The 22,498-nt window shown below is 38.1% G+C and overlaps 1 protein-coding gene across 1 annotated transcript in view; it reads left to right on the forward strand.

Annotated features, from left to right (window-relative positions):
• RAD51B (RAD51 paralog B) overlaps nt 1-22,498 on the forward strand; it is a 619,930-nt gene that overhangs the window by 22,648 nt on the left and 574,784 nt on the right. The window contains exons 5-6 of the mRNA XM_043472367.1: nt 8,772-8,908; nt 21,246-21,365. Of these exons, the coding sequence (XP_043328302.1) occupies nt 8,772-8,908; nt 21,246-21,365 (257 nt within the window). The remainder of the gene's footprint in view (nt 1-8,771; nt 8,909-21,245; nt 21,366-22,498) is intronic.

Consider the following 22,498-nt stretch of genomic DNA (forward strand, 5'->3'; position numbering starts at 1 on the left):
TATGAACAAAGCTAGTGGATGTGATGGAATTCCAGTTGAGCTATTTCAAATCCTGAAAGATGATGCTGTGAAAGTGCTGCACTCAATATGCCAGCAAATTTGGAAAACTCAGCAGTGGCCACAGGACTGGAAAAGGTCTGTTTTCATTCCAATCCCAAAGAAAGGCAATCCCAAGGAATGCTCAAACTATCGCACAATTGCGCTTTCATCTCACACGCTAGTAAAGTAATGCTCCAAAATTCTTCCAAGCCAGGCTTCAGCAATATGTGAACCGAGAACTTCCAGATGTTCAAGCTGGTTTTAGAAAAGGCAGAGGAACCAGAGATCAAATTGCCAATATTCACTGGATCATCGAAAAAGCAAGAGAGTTCCAGAAAAACATCTATTTCTGCTTTATTGACTATGCCAAAGCCTTCGACTGTGTGGATCACAATAAACTTGGAAAATTCTGAAAGAGATGAGAATACCAGACCACCTGACCTGCCTCTTGAGAAACCTGTATGCAGGTCAGGAAGCAACAGTTAGAACTGGACATGGAACAACAGACTGGTTCCAAATAGGAAAAGGAGTACATCAAGGCTGTATATTGTCACCCTGCTTATTTAACTTATATGCAGAGTACATCATGCGAAACGCTGGGCTGGAAGAAGCACAAGCTGGAATCAAGATTGCCGGAGAAAATACCAATAACCTCAGATATGCAGATGACACCACCCTTATGGCAGAAAGTGAAGAGGAACTAAAAAGCCTCTTGATGAAAGTGAAAGAGGAGAGTGAAAAGTTGGCTTAAAGCTCAACATTCAGAAAACTAAGATCATGCAGCTGGTCCCATCACCTCATGGGAAATAGATGGGGAGACAGTGGAAACAGTGTCAGACTTTATTTTTTGGGGGCTCCAAAATCACTGTGGATGGTGACTGCAGCCATGAAATTAAAAGATGCTTACTCCTTGGAAGGAAAGTTATGACCAACCTAGACAGCATATTAAAAAGCAGAGACATTACTTTGCCAACAAAGGTCCGTCTAGTCAAGGCTATGGTTTTTCCAGTGGTCATGTATGGATGTGAGAGTTGGACTGTGAAGAAAGCTGAGCGCCGAAAAATTGATGCTTTTGAACTGTGGTGTTAGAGAAGACTCTTGAGAGTCCCTTGGACTGCAAGGAGATCCAACCAGTCCATCCTAAAGGAGATCAGTCCTGGGTGTTCATTGGAAGAACTGATGTTGAAGCTGAAACTCCAATACGTTGGCCACCTCATGCGAAGAGTTGACTCATTGGAAAAGACCCTGATGCTTGGAGGGATTGGGGGCAGGAGGAGAAGGGGACGACAGAGGATGAGATGGCTGGATGGCATCACCGACTTGACGGGCATGAGTTTGAGTAAGCTCCGGGAGGTTGTGATGGACAGGGAGGCCTGGCGTGCTGCGATTCATGGGGTCGCAAAGAGTCGAACATGACTGAGTGACTCAACTGAACTGAACTGAGGTCTGGGTTTCACATTCATTTCTACTACTTGTTCTCTTTTGAGATTAAAAGACTAGGCTTCATTTTCACTTCAGTACAATTAAACTGGGCTTCTCAGGTGGCTCAGTGGTCAAGATCTGCCTGCCAATGCAGCAGACACAGGAGTCTTAGGTTCAATTTCTGGGACAGGAAGATCCACTGGAGGAGGAAATGGCAACCCACACCAGTATAGTTGCCTGAAGAATCCCATGGATAGAGGAGCCTGGTGGGCTACAGTCCATGGGGTCACAAAGAGTCAGACATGACTGAGCACACATGCACACACAATTATACTGTCTTGGAAATAATTCTTTCCCCTTTAAAGCAATTGCTAATATTTGCTTCTTTGTTGATATTCTAGTGATCTTCTCTACTGGATGTTTTCTTTCTGTTCTTTTATATTTCTCAGGCAGGATTGTTGAAACTCAGGCTCTAACTATATGAAGCTAATTGTATTTTACCAGTGTCTTCTGTGTGTAAATGCTGTATTCACTCTGAGTTTCCAAGAAGCAATCACTTAGACTATTCTGGTTTGGCATGTTCGCTCTTTCTAACCACCATTCGAGCTGTACCTGGGAACTGAACACAATTTGAAATTTTGTGGTTTGGCTGCTAGAAGTCAGAGCTAAACTATCTGAAGCTAAAAATTATTAATGTTGAAATGTTTTAACCCACTAAGTAAACTTGAAAAAATAATGAAATTTAACTCTAGCCAACCTTTAAAAATTGCATACAGCATATTTTTTGAGGCTAGAAAGAGAGGAAAAATATATGAAAAGGATCTGAGATTGCTAAAGAATTAGAAATTATTTATTATAGTTTATGTAAAGAAAATGTTAATATTCAAATTTAAAAGCAAAGTAAAGCAAACATAGAAAACCAAATGAACCCAAACATCTTATGTTATCCACGTGATGTTCTGCTTTTCTCAAGACTGTACTGAATCACTACATAAAAATAATGAAGCAGATAAAATGCCAGTTGCACTCATTTGACTTCAGATTTTTTAAAAACATGTTTTCTTTGAAGATGGAATGATAAGATACTACCTTACATTTTCATAGTATTTTATACTTTACTAAATATTTTCACATATAACATCTTAAAAAATGTTTTTAAGTTGAGGGCTTGCTTCACCTTTCCACTGAAAATTAAAAGTATTTCATAGGTTTAAGCTCATTAAATCTTACAACATATCTAAAGATCTAATGAAATCTTTCAGTTCAGTTCATTCACTCAGTTGTGTCCGACTCTTTGCGACTCCATGAACTGCAGCAAGCCAGGCCTCCCTGTCCATCACCAACTCCCGGAGTCCACCCAAACTCATGTCCATTGAGTCGGTGATGCCATCCAACCATCTCATCCTCTGTCGTCCCCTTTTCCTCCTGCCCTCAATCTTTCCCAGCATCAGGGTCTTTTCCAATGAGTCAGCTCTTCACATGAGGTGGCCAAAGTATTGGAGTTTCAGCTTCAGCATCAGTCCTTCCAGTGAACACCCAGGACTGATCTCCTTCAGGATGGACTAGTTGGACCTGCTCGCTGTCCACGGGACTCTCAAGAGTCTTCTCCAACACCACAGTTCAAAAGCATCAATTCTTCGGTGCTCAGCTTTCTTTATAGTCCAACTTTCACATCCATGCATGACTACTGGAAAAAACATAGCCTTGACTAGACAGACCTTTGTTGACAAAGTGATGTCTTTGCTTTTTAATATGCTATCTAGGTTGGTCATAACTTTCCTTCCAAGGAGTTAGGGTCTTTTAATTTCATGGCTGCAGTCACCATCTGCAGTGATTTTGGAGCCCCCCCCAAATAAAGTCTGCCAGTGTTTCCACTGTTTCCCCATCTATTTGCCATGAAGTGATGGGACCAGGTGCCATGATCTTAAGTTTTCTGAATGTTGAGCTTTAAGCCAACTTTTTCACTCTCTTCTTTCACTTTCATCAAGAGGCTCTTTAGTTCTTCACTTTCTGCCATAAGGGTGGCGTCATCTGCATATCTGAGGTTATTGATATTTCTCCCAGCAGTCTTGATTCCAGCTGTGCTTCATCCGGCCCAGCGTCTCTCATGATGTACTCTGCATATAAGTTAAATAAGCAGGGTGACAATATACAGCCTTGTATGTATCTTTAGGACATATGTAAAACTGGGTAGGTATATAGTGTATATTGAAAGGAAGTCCTTTGTTCCTGTATTGGTTAACACTCTGAAGAGCTATCATTTCTCACCTTCAGGATGCACTTTCAACTTTATATGTGAATATTTTCTTTGCTCTGATATCTGGTGGTTAATTTGATTCACATTGTCTTTGATGATGATAAAAAAGTCAATGAAAAGTGTTTTGGGCTCTTCAAAACTTCCAGTCTTCAAAGCAGAGTATGTAGCATGGCCCTTTAGGTTATGGGAAGAAAATACTAGAATTTTTATTGGTGTTACATCTAAAACATAAAATAAACCTTACTTGACATTTAATATATGGCATCCTCACTTGATCCCTGTGTTATACTGTCATGTGTCAGGTAATAATCCACAAGGAAAGGGTACAGAAGGTTTACAGAGACACCTCGTTTTTAATCTTTATTTTCAACATATTGGGGTGGATTATAGTCCTATGTGGGCCTAGTTAGGTCAATTTATGGATTTAACTAAATAAAATCTCACAAAACAGACAAATGGCATAAAAAGATTCCTGCAAAAAAACTGTATATTGAAGGCAATACTAATAATGTGAGTAGAAATGAACCACATGTATGTAAAAGTCAGAGCTGATGACTCTCCTACGATTAATGAAGTGAAAATCAGTGACAGTCTAATCTCATTTGTAAAGACATCCCCAAAATTTGGAATTAGAAAGAAAACAATTTGATATATGGAATTATCTCCATTATTGTTAATAATGAAACTTTCTCTGTTATTTTGTTCCTTGAAATAGTGATAGTAGGTAGCCATTGTTAAGAAACATACATCACAGAAAGACAAGCATTCACAAGTTTTTCAGTGACGTTTAAGGTCATGTGACACATATTCAGTATCTAGAAAAATTTCACTGAAATTAATGTTAGATATTTAAAAGCCTCTTTTGGGCTTTCTTAATAGCAAAAGACCAAATGCAATATGTTTTTAATAACATTAGGGACACCCTTCAATGTACATGGATTTGGGTGGACTCTGGGAGTTGGTGATGGACAGGGAGGCCTGGCGTGCTGCGGTTCATGGGGTCACAAAGAGTCGGACACGACTGAGCGACTGAACTGAACTGAACCGAACTGTTCTTTTGTTAAAGTAAAATGGATAACATAAGACAGGGGAAGCAAAATGGCAATAACTTACATGGATTCTTTTAGGAAGAAATACTTTCAGATGGAAATCATTGCCAATGATGTGAAGCATTAAGAATTAAAGCAAAAAAAAAAAAAAAAAGAATTAAAGCAAATTATTTATTGAGGAAAGATGCTAGACAGTTAAAGTACAGAAGTTTCTAATAGGGCCCAGGTTATATTCTCAGCTAGATTCTGTTTCAGTAATGAGATACATGAACTAAGTTATTCTTAAGCCACAAAAGAGAAGATAAATCAAGGAAGATATATTCTCAAAAATAAATGTCTTCTTAAATATAAAACAATGTTTATGAGGGAATTTCCTGGCAGTAATATTCTTGTTCTGACCTGATAGGGGTTTGGATTGCTAATGTATATATACATTTACTACAGTTCATCAAATGAAACACTCAAGATCTGGGCATTTCATTGTGTGGAAAATTTACCTTAAAAGAAGAAAAAATCATACTTATTAAACTCAGGTTAATGATACACACATCTAACTTTTAGGGGAAAGTATATTTATGTCTCTGACTTACTTTGAAATACATTTAAAAACATCTAAGATGGACTGATGAATGAATGGATTGATGGATAGTCTAGTGTATTAGTAGACTATACAATAGTATAAATATATGTATATATGCATGCACACTCAGTTGTGTCCAATTCTTTTTGACCCTATAGACTGTAGCCCCCCAGGCTCCTCTGTCCATGGGATTTCTCAGGCAAGAATACTGGAGTGGGTTGCCATTTCCTTCTCCAGGAGATCTTCCTGACCCAGGGATCGAACATGCATCTCCTGCATTGGTAGGCAGGTTCTTTACCAGCTGAGCCACAGGGGAAGCCTGGTACAATAGTATAATAGTAATAAAATGGCAGTTGCAGAGTCTAGGTGGTGATATATAGATGTTCTTTGTAAAATTCTTTGCATTATTCTGGTACAACATCCTTAATCTGTAGTAACTCAGAACTTGATGTCATATGTGTGAAGAGTGCTTCAGGATGGTACAATTTTTATAAAAACCTGACTAGTTTTTATTGACTCTTTATAGTACTCTGTAATGCGATGAGGAGTGATCATGAAAATTGTTTGAATCACAAGAGCTTCTTTGGTTATCTCACAGCAAAGATTGTAAAAAACTGTTGAATTTAAAATGGGTGAAACTTTTTTGAAATGAAAAGATAAGTCAAATTTGTCGACCCTTTTTGTAAAACAAGTGACTGTGCAACTTGCCGCCTAGTAGATTGGAAATCAAGCAATCAGCCAACCAATGGAACACTCTTATTCCATCCCTTAAAGGTAAAACTGATATTTTTACAATGAGTGAGAAAGTAACTGCTTATTAAAAGACAGACATAAAAATATAGAACAGTATTCAAATTTCTGCTTGGAAATGTTTTATGATGTGGTTTTTGTCTTCAAAGATACACGTATCTTGTGAAAAAACTCTCACAATATTTTCTAAACTGTTAAGAAATCTTCCAAATAGTTTCATTTGATTTTGAAATCAATTTTTTAAAATGTTAAAGTGTAATACATCTTGATTGGTTTGCAAAAATAATTAATTGGTCTGAGGGAAGATGAACATTTATTAGCCAAAGTTGAATAATAACTTTTGCAATTATCCTTTCTCAACTACAGAGACATTACAATTGAGTACTACAATAAGCAGAACTTAGGAACTGTTTCAGTTGCTGGATTACAAAATATTTAAATAAGTATTTTAAAAACAATGTACATAGTTTCATTTATTTTCATTGTTAGATTGAAAAGATCTGTACAACTAATATATAAAATATGAATATTCTTTATGCTTCTAGATATTACTACTTTGTCACTTACATGTATCACAAATATCACCTTCAAATTTATAATTCATCTTTTTACTTTCTTTTTTTTTTTTTTCTTTTTTTTCGCATCCCAACCTCAAGGACTGTAGCCCGCTAGATCCTCTGTCCTTGGGATTTCCCAGGCAAGAATATTGGAGTGTTTACTTTCTTTATGGCATATTTTTATCAAAAAAAGTTCTTAATTAAAGCTATGAAACTATTGATTTGTATTTTAAATGAAAAAATATATGAAACTTTTTAAATGCTTGTAATCTTTTATTTTTAATCTCTGTGTATTTTTTACTGTGCATAATGTATTAGTAAAATAGTTTATATATAATGCATATGCACATACTGGAGGATTGTAATAAAATTTTGTTTGTGTTTGTTTTTTTTTGGTGTGTTTGTTGGAGTATGTAATCAAAGAATTTTGGAGTTTTCCAAATCACTCATGATCTGGCACACTGTTATTGCTAGCAGCAATTATTTATACTAAAAGTTTAAATCATTGTTTTAGAGATTATAAATCAACACATGGTTTCTAGCTTGTGAGCCTTTGTGTTTTTCAATGTTAAACTTTGAAAAATGAAGTTTACTTTTAGTCTAAGTTCTAAAAGTGGTTCTCAAATGCAGAGCAGCATCAGTGTCAACTTACTAGAAATATAAATTTTCAGGTCCCGTTCCAGACCTATTGCTAACCAGAAATGCTGGTTAATGAGCTTGCCAGGTGAGTTTAAGCTCAGTCACGTTTGAGAATCACTGGCCTAGATGATTTAGACTCCTGTGTCATCCCTTCTTATTTCTTCCTGCTTCTTGGTATATCTGAGACAGTGTCTTCAGATCTGATGTGTCTTAGTTTAGCTAAGAGTTCTGTTCGTCTCTACTTCAGATTTCTACTTTTTCCTTTTCTCCTTTTTCTTTTCCCTCCTTCCTATTGTGAAAAATTATTCATTAGTGCTATTCTCACAAAAGGGATAGTGTTTTGGTTCTTAAAATTAGGATGCCATAGCCAGTATGACAAACAGTATGTTTAAACAGGCTATTTTAAATATTTCAAATTAACTTTTGTTAACTACTTCCTGTTGGACTCAATATGCCTTGATTAATGTCCTATTCTTTTCCATCTACGCCCTCTTGTTTTCAGATTTTTTAGTCTCAAGCTAGCTTTCCAACAACTAAACTTTTAAAATATACACTTCAAGTATGACTCACCTAGATTTAGCAGTTGTTGAATTTTGTTTCATTTGCTTTATCTCTCTTCTACACATACACACACACATACACTTTTTTCCTTTGCTAAACCATTTAAAATTGTATAGATCAATACCTTTTACTCTTAAATACTTTATTAATATTAATAATAAAGATCAAAGTACCTTTAAGTTTTGAAAGGCCAATTTATTACAAATGCTAAACCAATTATTAAAGCCTCTTAAATATTTTCAGAGCTTTCTATAAATGTCTTACTGAGAAAAAATATAAAACTTCCAGTTGTGAGTGTATCAATGAATCCTCAAGCCTTTCTCAACCAGAGTTTTTCATCTGAACTTTGCAGGACACAGGGATGATTTTGGTGACTGTTTTCTCATTTCTCTCAAGGATGGTGCATAACTAGTACATATCCAGATGCATAGGGGAGAAGTTCATTTATTATATATTTAGTGAAAGTGAAACTCGCTCAGTCATGTTCAACTCTTTGTGACCCCATGGACTATACAGTCCATGGAATTCTCCAGGCCAGAATACGGGAATGGGCAGCCTTTCCCTTCTCCAGGGGATCTTCCCAACCCAGGGATCGAACCCAGGTCTCCCGTGTTGCAGGCGGATTCTTTACCAGCTGAGCCACAAGGGAAGCCCAAGAATACTGGATTGGGTAGCCTATCCCTTCTCCAGCAGGTCTTCCCGACCCAGGAATTGGACTGGGGTCTCCTGCATTGCAGGCAGATTCTTTACCAACTGAGCTATCAGGGAACTCTTATGTATATAAGGGTTGTATTAAGTGTTGCCTTTGGGAACCCGGGTAAGTTGAACTGTGTATGTGGCAAGTTTTTAAAAGGGTTTTGCTTTGACTAGATTGTAATGTTTATACAAATAATATTTTTTTCTTTTTATTTTTTTAGATTACAGGTCCCCCAGGTTGTGGAAAAACTCAGTTTTGTATAATGATGAGCATTTTGGCTACATTACCTACCAACATGGGAGGATTAGAAGGAGCTGTTGTGTACATTGACACAGAGTCAGCATTTAGTGCTGAAAGGTAGGAGATTTTTTTTCTATTTTAATGCTTTATTTTTGTAACATATACAGCATATAATATTTACAAACAGATTAATATTTACTTTTGAGAATATAGAGTATTGTTAATAGATTCAATATTAAAGAAATTTTCTTTTTAAAATGACACAGGAAGCGTATTCTTTGTTTTCATACTTAAAACTTTTTGTTTTAATTTGATGTATAGCCAATTAACAATGTTGTAATAGTTTCAGGTGAATATTAAAGTGACTCAGACATACTTATACATGTATCTATTCTCCCTCAAGCCCCGCTCCCATCTAGGCTGGCACATAACATTGAGCAGGGTTCACTGTGCTATACAGAGGTCTTTGTTGGTTATTCATTTTAAATATAGCAGTGTGTATATAACCTTCCTAAAGTCCCTAACTCTCCAGGAAGCATTTTCTTTTTGCCTTTTCTATCCCTTTATTATGGTTTAAAGGGAATTTCTGGATAAGCTGTGTTTTTCACAAAGTGAGGAAGAAATAAGTTTAAGAAACAGAGGGAGAAATGTAAGTAGAAATTAGAGAAGAGGGAAAATTAATAAGAAAAACAAAAGGTAAACTGCTTTGTAAGTAATTTCTAGTTGGAAATAAAATATTTGTGAAAGAAAAAATTGCAATTTTCAAAACATTTTTTATTGAACATTATTTTACTTTAATCTTTGAAATAATGTGGTATTAAATGCAGGAAACACTGATGGTAAGTATATGCATGCTTAGAAAGAAAAGATTTCCTTAGTTTGGCAAGGACCTTTGTTTTAACATTCTATGAGAAAGGCATTCAGTCATTTATGTAATTCTGTAAATCTGAAGATAAGTCTGGTCTCCTCTTCTGCTGCTCTGATAAACATTCATAAATAGGAGTGCTTTATGCATCTGGAGACTGATTCAATTCTGTTTTCTTAACCAAGGTGTAGTGTGTCACAATGAATATTCCTTATTTTTCTCTACAAGTACTACAAAGATCAAAGTGTATTACCCGACCAGGTAAATTCCAAATGGACTATTTTGCCTAGAGCTTATTTGCTTTGTTCTACACTTCTTGATAATCTTTTCTTCCTAAGTATATACCACTGGTTTGTCAGCTGTTTAAGTTTGTGTTATATCTTTGTATCTTCAAAGCCAAATCCTACAAGTAGCACATACTGGCTACTCAGAAAATGTTTGATAAATGAGGGAATTGACAAGTGTTACTCTCAGATCATGGAATCCAGATACCATTTCCTACTAAAAGGAACAAGGGTTCCATAGGGGAATGGCCAGTTCTAACTATGGAGCAGAAAGGTTTTGTTTTTTAGTAAGAGGCAAAAGATTTCTTTGATCTGAAGTGAAATCAGAGTATTAGGAAGTTTATAAGTTGAATCTGAAACATCAGATATCAAGAGAGCTATCAAAGACTACTTATAGGAGTGTCAGAAGGACTTAAGAGTCAACCTGAGGAGCTCGCCCTAGCCAAAGACGAAACAAATTGATCACCAATAGAACAATAATAGAAGTAGACTAAGACACATGAAATATATTTAAATTCATGAGTCTGTTATATTAAGAATGAAAAGCAACAAATTAATCACCCTTGGAAAATTCTGGAGATGCAACTTATTATTTTGAAAATGGGTTTTTATAAAAAAGGAAATTAAGCATTTATTCTGGTTTCTATATAAATATTACTAAGTAGTAAATATGTCTTTTTTATAGATGATAAATTAAGAAGAAATAATAGAATATCACCAAATTATAAACCCTAAAAATCTAATGGATCTAGGCACTAATCATTTCAGTTCAGTTCAGTTGCTTAGTCGTGTCTGACTCTTTGCAACCCTCTGAATTGCAGCATGCCAGGCCTCCCTGTCTATCACCTCCTCCCAGAGTTTACTCAAACTCATGTCCATGGAGTCAGTGATGCCATCCAGCCATCTCATCCTCTGTTGTCCCCTTCTCCTCCTGCCCCGAATACCTCCCAGCATTAGGGTCTTTTCCAATGAGTCAACTCTTTGCATGAGGAGGCATTGAATATTGTGATACAATGAATATGTATTTTGTAGTCATCCTGGTTCCTGTCAAAAGAACTTCTAAAACTTTTGGAATTTCCTGAGTGATAGAACTGAGAAAAGCATCATTTGTATTCATAATTACCACCTTTCCAACCATACTTGATTTATGCTAATGAAATGACTCTTGATGGCCCTCTAGATTGCATCTAAATGAAACTGATTGCCAGAGGAGCCTGTCATGTGATTATAGGTTTGAACTTTCAGCTTTACCTCCCCAGTCTCTGAGCAGGGAAGGACTAGAATTGGATCAATCAACATTTCAATCATGCCCATGTAATGGAATCTTCCAAAACCCTCTAATTGATAGAGTTTGGAGAGCTTCTGGGTTGGTGAACCCATTGAGGTGTTGGGGGTAGGTGGTGCTCTCAATTTATTGCTGGCTGGTCTGAAGTAACAGAGGTCTGGGACTTGTGATTGATGTCTGAGGTCAGGGCAGTCTTGTGAGTCTGAGCCTTTAATCTGTGGGGTCTGAGTTAACTCCTAGTAGTTAGTGTTATAATTGAACTGACTTGTAGGACACACAGTTAGTGTCCATAGGGAATTGGAAAATTGCTTAGTATAGAAAACCTACACATTTGGTGTCAGAAGTGTGAATAAAAATGGTTCATAAACAGAAAAGCATGCTAGCATCACAAAAAGGCAACCAGTCATTGTGGTACTTCCCGATGGAAAGTGATCAAGGTTTCAGATCCAATGACCAGTTTACAGGGGCTTCCAGGTGGCGGTGGTGGTAAAGAACCCGCCTGACAATACAGGAGACATAAGAGATGTGGGTTTGATCCTTGGGTTGGGAAGATCCCCTAGAGAAAGAAATGGCAACCCACTCCAGTATTCTTCTTGGAGAATCCGATGGACAGAGGAGCCTGGTGGGCTATAGTCCATAGGGTCACAAAGAGTTGGACACTGCTGAAGTGACTTCAGTCACTTAATAATGTTTCCTAACTCACAAGGAACTTACGAAGGTCATTTGAAGACAAGGACTGAAATTTATATTGTTTTTACTTTTCTAGTCTATTCTTCACAAGGCTTGAAAAGTGTAGTCATCTAGTGCTAGGGTCAGATTGAATCAAAGGTCCCAGTGCTCTTTTGTATAGATGTCAGACTTATGTTCTTATAGTGCCTTCTGGAGTTGGACATAGGGGATTACAGAGTGGCACCAGCTCTGCCCTGCTTGGTCACATTTCATTTGTGCTATTACAAGACTGTTTGATCCCTATTTGGTGTTGCTGGGAAGGGTAGGTCAGGAAAGCTTTCTCCTGCAAGCAGTTGAATACCCAAAGAATAGTGGCTTAAACAACAAGAGGTTTATTTTTTCCCTCAGAGCAGGAAGACCTGAGTTGCTGGCAGTGGTTTTGCTTCTCAGTGGTGGTAGAGACCTAGGGCTGATACATTTTTGGCATTATATCCATTCTGTGTTCAAGTCAGTGAGATGAGAAAGAGCCCATTATATCTTAATCAGGAAAGTATACTTTTCAGAATAGCTGCCTCTTCTTCTCTGCTGATTTTCTTTTCATGCTTTGGAGTCCTTCTCCAGATTTCTCAGTTGGTCACCCTTGCATGCAAAAGAGAAGGGAAAAATCAGGGGAAAAATATTTGTAACAAGCCTGATGGGGCTGGTTAACATTACTGCCTGAGTGAAATTGAGGTTCCCACATTGCAGGGAAGAAGTGGAAATGGATATTGGTGGGTAATTAACAGTGTCTGCCACAACTGAGATAGTTTATGGACTTGGAAAAGAGATAAAGCAGGAAAAATAAGACTGAAAAAGGAATATTTTTAGCTTTCTGTATGTCTCTATATGGAGCACTCTCTCCATTTTGTGCTTACAAACAATCTGTTGGAAAAAGGCAAGTGAGAAAGTAAATTGAAGAATTAATATGATGGAAGATTAAAGGATTCACATCTAGAGAATTTAGGGTAAGTGGAAAATATTTTCTATCAATAAGTTGCTAAATATCTTTTTATCAAGAAGGAGGAAGAAAACAGTAAATAGAAAGAAAAAAGAATAAATAAAAGTAAAAAATTTAAAATTTATTAAAAAAAAAGAAACCCTTGTGGGTGATGTACTTGAAAGCACTTTAGAATGAATTGAAATGATTAGTTATATATTTTTTTACAACAGCGCACTAGCTAGCTTATTTTTATATGACTTTGAGCAGTATGTTAATCATACATGTTCATCACAGACTGCAATTGTATTTCCATACTGTTAATAATTAGATAATAGTATGAAAGTGAAAGTCACTCAGTTGCGTCCGACTCTTTGCAACCCCATGGAGTATACAGTGCAGGGAATTCTCTAGGCCAGAATGCTGGAGTGGGTAGCCTTTCCCTTCTCCAGGGGGTCTTTCCAACCCAGGGATCAAACCCAGGTCTCCTGTATTGCAGGCAGATTCTGTACCAACTGAGCTATCAGGGAAGCCCAGATAACAGTACGCTGCTGCTGCTAAGTCACTTCAGTCATGTCTGACTCTGTGCGACCCCGTAGACGGCAGCCCACCAGGCTCCCCTGTCCCTGGGATTCTCTAGGCAAGAACACTGGAGTGGGTTGCCATTTCCTTCTCCAATGCATGAAAGTGAAAAGTGAAAGTGAAGTCGCTCAGTCATGTCCGACTCTTAGCGTCCCCATGGACTGGAGCGCACCAGGCTCCTATAATAGTGTAGTCTGGTGCTAAACCCTCAGGTAATAGGGACTGCCTTGGGGAGAGGGGAGTGCCAAACAGGCAGAATTCTGAATCCCCTTCTTCTGATTGATTCAGGAAAACTCTATTTTTATTTGTTTCACCTATTGGATTTCTGATTAGGGTCTGATATAGTTTTAGATGCTATATGCTGTACACACCTTGAGAATATGATTAAATAGATTAGTGACCTATCTATGGATATTTTGGCAGCCGTGAAAATTCCAGTATACATGAATTAAATAAATACTATATTGTCCCTATTGGGGATAATTAGAAAAAAAGATGGAGCTGTAGGTTAAGAATAAAAAAGAAAGGTAATATGAATGGTAAGTAGTAATAGTGATTTTTGAAATAAAACTTTGTGAGAAATAAAATGGATAAAGGAAAATAAACCCAGGTCTTTGAACTGCAAGTGGATCTGTGTGTGAGAAAGGCTGAAGGGTCTGGGGAAGCCAGAGATGGGACTCAGGGCCCTGGAAGGTGGTGACTTGGAGAGGAGGGATATAGAACTAGAACTGTAAGAGGCAGAAGTGGACATTCCTGAGTTGTCATGAAATCAGAAGAGCTTGAAAACCAAGAAGAAAGATGTAGTGCAATAGGGGAGGAAGACAATCAAGTAATCATAAAAAATAACGAAGTATGCAAAGGAGAGGTATATGTTGTGTTGGTACCATGTGGAAGCAATGGCCAAGCTTAGATCTGATGGAAGTTTTCTACTTAGTGTGTAGGTCACTTCTGAGGGTACCAGCTACTCGACCACTAGTGCCGTTTAATTCCTACCGAACTACTCAGAACATCAATCTTTCTGAACCAGTGAATCAGGGAAGCAACATGTAGTGCTAGTGACAGCTTCACTTTGGCTGATTCTGATGGCAATGGCAGTGTGGTCTTAGGACCATTTACCTACTTGATAATATAGATCCAGGATCTTTGATCCAGGAGACAAACAGTAAGTCAAATAAATTCCCTTTTACCAGTTTATGAGATGGCTTCTTGAGTCTGATTAGGTTTTTCTTGGTTTACTTCCAGCTCTCCTATCACTTGTGAATCCAGGTAAATTAGTGGTGAGGGAGATCCTGAAGATTTCTGTGATAGAAAATAAAAATTATTCATAAGTACTTATTATAACTAAGACAAAACTTTGGAATATTCTGGAATCTGTAAGGAACTAATAGAGTCACATTATTATACTTAGTAATACCACAGTACTGAGCAAGTACATATTGAATTAATGAACAGGAAAGTATTACATGTGTGCAAGAAGCTTTGAGAAACCATAAACATATTTTAGCATATTTATTATGCTAGATTTCAACTAGAATTTTGAAAAGCTTTTTTTTTTTACATTAAGCTCGTGTTTTGTTTCAAATGGGCATTTGGTCACTAATGTAAAGCTTTTAACTTTCTTTTTATACAAGAGCTGCGAAGTCACAGGGGAAACTAATAACAAAAAGCTTGATCTGAATCCAGTCTTCTTCACTTTAGTTAATGGTAATTCCATTTCTCCACCTGCTCGTCTGATTAGTCAAGAAGTCCCTTCAATCCTCTTTGAAACTCTGTCTTGAGTGCAGTATTACTAATTACCTGAGCTATTCTCTAGGTCAAGTCATCATCTCTTATCTGGATGACTGCACTAGCTGATCTTGCTGTCACCCTTGCCCCTCCATAGCCTATTCTCCATTTGGTAGCTAGAGTGATTCTTCCAAAGAAAAAAAAGACATCCAGGGTTTTCCTCGTGGCTCAGTGGATTAAGCATCCACCTGCCAACGCGGGAGACACAGTCCAGGAAGATCCCGCATGCAGCAGAACACCTAAACCTGTGCCCCACAGCTACTGAGCCTGCAGTCTAGAGCAACTAGGCGCAACGAAGGGAGCCCACACGCAGCAGCTCGGGGAGCCCACACACCCTCGAGCCTCTGCTCTGCAGTCAGAGAAGCCACCATACTGAGAAGCCTGCGCACCATAACTAGAGAGAAGCCCCGCACTGTAACTGGAGAGGAGCCCCTGCTCACTGAAGCGAGAGAAAAGCCCGAGCGCAGTGACTAAAAATAAATAAATAAAAAAAATTATTTAAAAAAAATGTCAGATCGTGTGAGTCGTGATCGTAGGTTTCCTGTCTTACTGAATAAAATCTAAAAGCAAAAACAAAAAAAAAACACCACAAACATAGACATCTTTTGTGTCTTCGGCCCCGGCTGTCTCTTAGACCTTATTTCCTTTTATTCTGCCTCCTGGTTTCTGTGTTTCAGCTACTACATTAGCCTCCTTGTTTATTCCTCCAGCACACTAGGTATCTTCTCACAAAAGAGTGGACTTGTGCCCTTGCTCTAATTCTTTCTTCCTGTGTGCTGTTTCACTGGATAGCCATATGGTTCATTTTCTCATCTCCTTTAAACTTTTGCTCAACTGTCACTTTATTAAAGAGGCTTTCCCAGACTACTTTCCATGAAATAGCCATTACTTCCTTCTGTTACAATTTGTTCTCTGATCCTGACTCACTTTTCTTTAAAGCATTTACCATCTGACATATATATTTATTTGTCTTTCTCAGTAGCATGTAAATTCCATGAGGGAAGGATTTTTTGGTTTTGTTGTTTTTGTTCATTGTTGTATCCTTAGCACCTAGAATGGTACCTGGCATATAGTGGTGGTGGTTTAGTCACTAAGTTGTGTCCAGCTCTTTGTGACCCCTTGGACTGTAGCCTGCCAGGCTCCTCTGTCCATGGGATTTTCCAGGCAAGAATACTGGAGTGGGCTGCCATTTCTTTCTCCAAGGGGTCTTCCCCACCCAGGGATTGAACCTGGGTCTCCTGCATTGTAGGTGGATTCTTTACCAACTGAGCTACCAGGCATATAACAGGTCCTCAAATATTGGTTGAATGAATGAATATTAAGTGCATCTTTTGGAAAGAATGCTTTTTATAAAAAAGACATCCACTAGATGGCATTGCTTTCAAATTTTTTGTAATTAATGTCTGGGAGGAAAAGATAAGATCTTTTGCTTGCTATAACCAAAAAGACCTTTGTGATGAAGATTGTCCTAGATTAATGTGAGGCCTTTAGAATATTACGTTTATATTTGGTTTTTGATTTATATGTATTTTAGATACATTTTTCTAAAGTAAACATTTGGAGAAGCTTATAGGAAAACAACAGCATATTGGTGTGTAAATAACCATTTGATACCGTTACTTAGTGGGCTTAACTGTGATGTCCACATAGTTCATGTGCACACACTGACCATCCTGCTTCTGAGGAGCGTACATGCAACAAGAGAGCAGAAATAACTTCCAAAGTCTTTCACTACCCAAGCCACTAGTTGAAATCGAGCCTAGTGTTAGAGGCATGAAATTACTGTTGTCTGTCAGCTGTTCACTTGTTGCCATCAATGAGTTCAGTTCAGTTCAGTTCAGTCGCTCAGTCGTGTCCGACTCTTTGCGACCCCATGAATCGCAGCACACCAGGCCTCCCTGTCCATCACAAACCCCTGGAGTCTACTCAAACTCTTGCCCATCGAGTCAGTGATGCCATCAAGCCATCTCAGCCTCTGTCATCCCCTTCTCCTCCTGCCCCCAATCCCTCCCAGCATCAGGGTCTTTTCCAATGAGTCAACTCTTCACATGAGGTGGCCAAAGTATTGGAGTTTCAGCTTCAGCATCAGACCTTCCAATGAACACCCAGGACTTATCTCCTTCAGGATGAACTGGTTGGATCTCCTTGCTGTCCAAGGGACTCTCAAGAGTCTTCTCTAACACCACAGTTCAGAAGCATCAATTTTTAGGCTCTCAGCTTTCTTCACAGTCCAACTCTCACATCCATACATGACCACTGGAAAAACCATAGCCTTGACCAGATGGACCTTTGTTGGCAAAGTAATGTCTCTGCTTTTTAATATGCTATCTAGGTTGGTTATAACTTTCCTTCCAAGGAATAAGCGTCTTTTAATTTCATGGCTGCAGTCACCATCCGCAGTTATTTTGGAGCCCCCAAAAATAAAGTCTGACACTGTTTCCACTGTCTCGCCATCTATTTCCCATGAGGTGATAGGACCAGATGCCATGATCTTAGTTTTCTGAATGTTGAGCTTTAAGCCAACTTTTTCACTATCCTCTTTCACTTTCATCAAGAGGCTTTTCAGTTCCTCTTCACTCTCAGCCATAAGGGTGGTGTCATCTGCATATCTGAGGTTGTTGATATTTCTCCCGGCAGTCTTGATTGCAGCTTGTGCTTCTTCCAGACCAGCGTTTCTCATGATGTACTCTGCATATAAGTTAAATAAGCAGGGTGACAAAATACAGCCTTGATGTACTCCTTTTCGTATTTGGAACCAGTCTGTTGTTCCATGTCCAGTTCTAACTGTTGCTTCCTGACCTGCATACAGGTTTCTCAAGAGGCAGGTCAGGTGGTCTGGTATTCCCATCTCTTACAGAATTTTCCAGAGTTTATTGTGATCCACACAGTCGAAGGCTTTGGCGTAGTCAGTAAAGCAGAAATAGATGTTTTTCTGGAACTCTCTTGCTTTTTTGATGATCCAGCGGATATTGGCAATTTGATCTCTGGTTCCTCTGCCTTTTCTAAAATCAGCTTGAACATCTGGAAGTTCACAGTTCATGTATTGCTGAAGCCTGGCTTGGAGAATTTTGAGCATTACTTTACTAGCATGTGAGATGAGTGCAATTGTGTGGTAGTTTGAGCATTCTTTGGGATTGCCTTTCTTTGGGATTGGAATGAAAAGTGACCTTTTCCAGTCCTGTGGCCACTGCTGAGTTTTCCGAATTTGCTGGCATATTGAGTGCAGCACTTTCACAGCATCATCTTTCAGGATTTGAAATAGCTCAACTGGAATTCCATCACATCCACTAGCTTTGTTCATAGTGATGCTTTCTAAGGCCCACTTGACTTCACATTCCAGGATGTCTGGCTCTAGGTGAGTGATCACACAATCATGATTATCTGGGTCATGAAGATCTTTTTTGTACAGTTCTTCTGTGTATTCTTGCCACCTCTTCTTAATATCTTCTGCTTCTGTTAGCTCCATACCATTTCTGTCCTTTATTGAGCCCATTTTGCATGAAATGTTGCCTTGGTATCTCTGATTTTCTTGAAGAGATCTCTAGTCTTTCCCATTCTGTTGTTTTCCTCTAATTCTTTGCATTGATCGCTGATGAAGGCTTTCTTATCTCTCCTGGCTATTCTTTGGAACTCTGCATTCAAATGGGAATATCTTTCCTTTTCTCCTTTGCTTTTCACTTCTCTTCGTTTCACAGCTATTTGTAGTTAGGTACTCTCATCTCATTAGGTACTTTCAGTCTGGTTCCTAATCAACGGACGATCCAAATATTAAAAAAACAAACAGACAAAAAAACAAACCTCCCTATTTCTGGCAGATGTCACCATCACTATCCTATTAAAAAGTTCTGCTTTTCACTACTACTGGCTCCAAGGGTCAGAGTTTTCTGCTGACTTCTCTGACTAGCGCTAAACTCAGCAAATAGTTTCCCTAATCAAGAAATTTGCACATTTTCCCCAAGCTGTTGAAATTTGCCCATTCCGCCTTTGCCAGTGTCATCTCATTTCTTCTTGCTTTCATTACTTACTTCATTTTTTTTTTCTAATCCTTATGCCTTCCTCCCTCAAGTACTTCTCCTGAATGGTCATTTGATCCATCTTGTTCTCACTTTGATGGATCTTGATTCTCAAGCTGGAATCAGGGTTTCCAGGAGAAATATCACTAACCTCAGATGTGCAGATGACACCACCCTTATGACAGAAAATGAAGAGGAACTAAAGAGTCTCTTGATGAAAGTGAAAGAGGAGAGTGAAGAAGCTGGCTTAAAACTCAGCATTCAGAAAACTAAGATCATGGCATCTGGTCCCATCACTTCATGGGAAATAGATGGGGAAACAATGGAAACAGAAACTATTTTTTTGGGCTCCAAAATCACTGCAGCTGGTGACTGCAGCCATGAAATTAAAAGACGCTTGTTCCTTGGAAGAAAAGCTGTGACGAACCTAGACAGCATTTTAAAAAGCAAAGACGTTACTTTACCGACAAAGGTCTGTCTAGTCAAAGTATGGTTTTTCCAGTAGTCATGTGTGATTGTGAGAGTTGGACCTCTTCTTGGAACTCATTATTTAGAAATGAAAACAGTGGTGTTTTTTATACTTTTGTATCATTAAATGGAAGATAAAATATAGGGTGGTTTTAGTGTTTATAGTCCTTCCTCCCAGTCACCCTTGGATGATTAAGTTTTGGGCTGCTAAGCTATCAGAGACAGTTACCCTCAAAGATTTACATTTTTAACCAGAAATATTTGAAATTTCTAGTTATTACTCCATTTCTTATATTATTAATGATAAAGTTGCATCTGTTTCAGCTTGTCACCTCTAATGCTCAGCCTACCCCATGTATTAGGTCTAGCTTTGAGGTGAGAATTCAGTGTTTAGAGAATAGTTTTTTTTTTTTCTTTTAGGAAATGATGGGCTTCCCTGATGCTCAGACTATAGAGAATAGGCCTGCAACGCAGGAGATCAGTATTTGATCCTTTGGTCAGGAAGAACTCCTGGAGAAGGGAATGGCCACCCACTCCATTCTTGCCTGGAGAATTCCATGAACATAGGAGCCTGGTGGGCCACAGCCTATGGGGTCGCAAAGAGTTGGACATGACTGAGTGACTAAGCACAAAGGAAATGTGGATAGCATCCATATGTTTAGAAAATAGTATCCTGTTTACAAAGGAACAATTGGTTAGCATTTATTTAGTATGTGTTACGTTTTAATTGAGAAATTGTATTTTTCTGGTCTGAGACATGGAGATTTACTGATATCTGATTATTAGAATGATAATATTCAAATATATATTCCATTCATGAAAATGAAAGCATTTTTCTTAATTTACTAAACACGTATTATAGGTGGTAGTCAGATGGTCATTTATAAAATAACATTTTTGGTTAAACCTCAGAGATACTGCTTTCTCAACATTAGATGAGATCTCAAAGCCCTTGCTGGGCTCAAGTGCTGACTGGTAATCTTTTAGTGATTATAAAGAAGGGCTTACATTCCAAAATCATATACGAAGCCATTTTGCTTATACCTGCTGTATTGATAAGGCTTTTTTTCAAGTGTTACTTATGGCTTATGAGTTTCCTAAGTATAAGTCATTAGAGGTTTAGCAGTGTGACCTTAAATATTGACTTATTTAAAATTATTACAATTTTATAGGTTACTATCCATTTATAGTTATTACAAAATATTGGCTGTATTCCCTGTGTTGTCCAATACATCCTTGGGTCTGTCTTACACCCAGTAGTTGGTATCTTCAACTCTTCCACCCCATGCTATCCGTCCCCACTAGTAACCAATAGTTTGTTCTCCGTATCTGTGAGTCTGCTGCTTTTTTGTTGTATTCGCTAGATTGTTGTGTATTTTTTAGATTCCACATGTAAGTGATACCATACAGTGTTTGTCTTTCTCTAACTTATCTCACTTAGCATAATGCCTTCCAAGTCCATCCATGTTGCTGCAAATGGCAGAGGATATTAACTATTATTGCTTGTGCTATTTTTTCCCTCCACAGACTAGTTGAGATAGCAGAATCTCGTTTTCCCAGATATTTTGACACTGAAGAAAAACTACTTTTGACAAGCAGTAAAGTTCATCTTTATCGGGAACTCAGCTGTGATGAAGTTCTACAAAGGTATGCTGTTTTAGATTTTGGCATGTTAGTAATACTTTGAAGATTTATTCTTTTGTTCTTCATGTTTTCAGCTTCTGTGTGGGAAAAAAGTCCCTATCTATTAGGGTTAAGAGAAAAATCATTTCAGTGTTATTTATTTACCACAGCCTATCGGCTGAAATATTTCTTTAAAAATGAAAAAAATTAAATAAATAAGATGTTTTAGATTAACTAATTAAGTGGTATATTAATTAGCTACTGTTCCGTTAACAAATTACCCCGAAGTTTAGCAGCTTAAAATAATAAGCATCTGTTTATCTCAACTAGTTTTTGAGGGTTAGTTATCTGGGAATAGCTTAATTGGGTATTTCTGCCTCAGAGTTGCTCAAGAACTTGCAGTTAAGCTGTTGGCCAGGGCTGTAGTCATCTCAAGGGTCACTTGAGGCTGGGAGATCTTGGAGAGTTCCAGGATCATGCATGTAGTTGTTGGGAGAGCTTCTGTTTCTTCCTGGATGCTAGCCAGAGGTCTCTGTTTCTCACCATGTGAGCCTCTCCATAGGGCTTCTTACAATATGTTGTTTACTCAAAAAAGTGCACAACCTAAAAGCTGAGAATTATGTTTTATTCAGTGGTCATACTGAGGACTTAAGCTTGGGGGAGCAACCTCTCTGATAGCTCTGAGGGACTGCTCTAAGGATGTAAGGGAGGAACCAGGATGTAAGGGAGGAACCAGGACACAGGAGTTTCTGCAACAAAAACCCAGGTAGTCAGAATATCAAAACATTATTGTTAATTAAAGAAAAACCAGACATCTTTTAAAATATATATATACATATATACATATGTGTGTGTGTGTGTGTGTGTATATGTTTATTTATTTATTTATTTATTTGGCTGTACCAGGTCTTTTTTTTTTTTTTTTTAAATTTTTCTTTATTAGTTACTTATTGGCTACACCGGGTCTTGGTTGCTGCACGTGGGCTTTCTCTAGTAGTGGTGAGCAGGGGCTACTCTTCCTTGTGGGGCTTGGGCCTCTCGATGTGGTGGTTTCTTTTGTTGTAGAGCACAGTCTCTAGAGTGCAGGCTTACTAGTTGTGGTCCACGGGCTTAGTTGCCCCAGGGCATGTGAGATCTTCCCAGACCAGGGATTGAAC

The sequence above is a fragment of the Cervus canadensis genome, chromosome 6, assembly GCF_019320065.1.
Source record: "Cervus canadensis isolate Bull #8, Minnesota chromosome 6, ASM1932006v1, whole genome shotgun sequence".
Classification (NCBI taxonomy): Eukaryota; Metazoa; Chordata; class Mammalia; order Artiodactyla; family Cervidae; genus Cervus; species Cervus canadensis.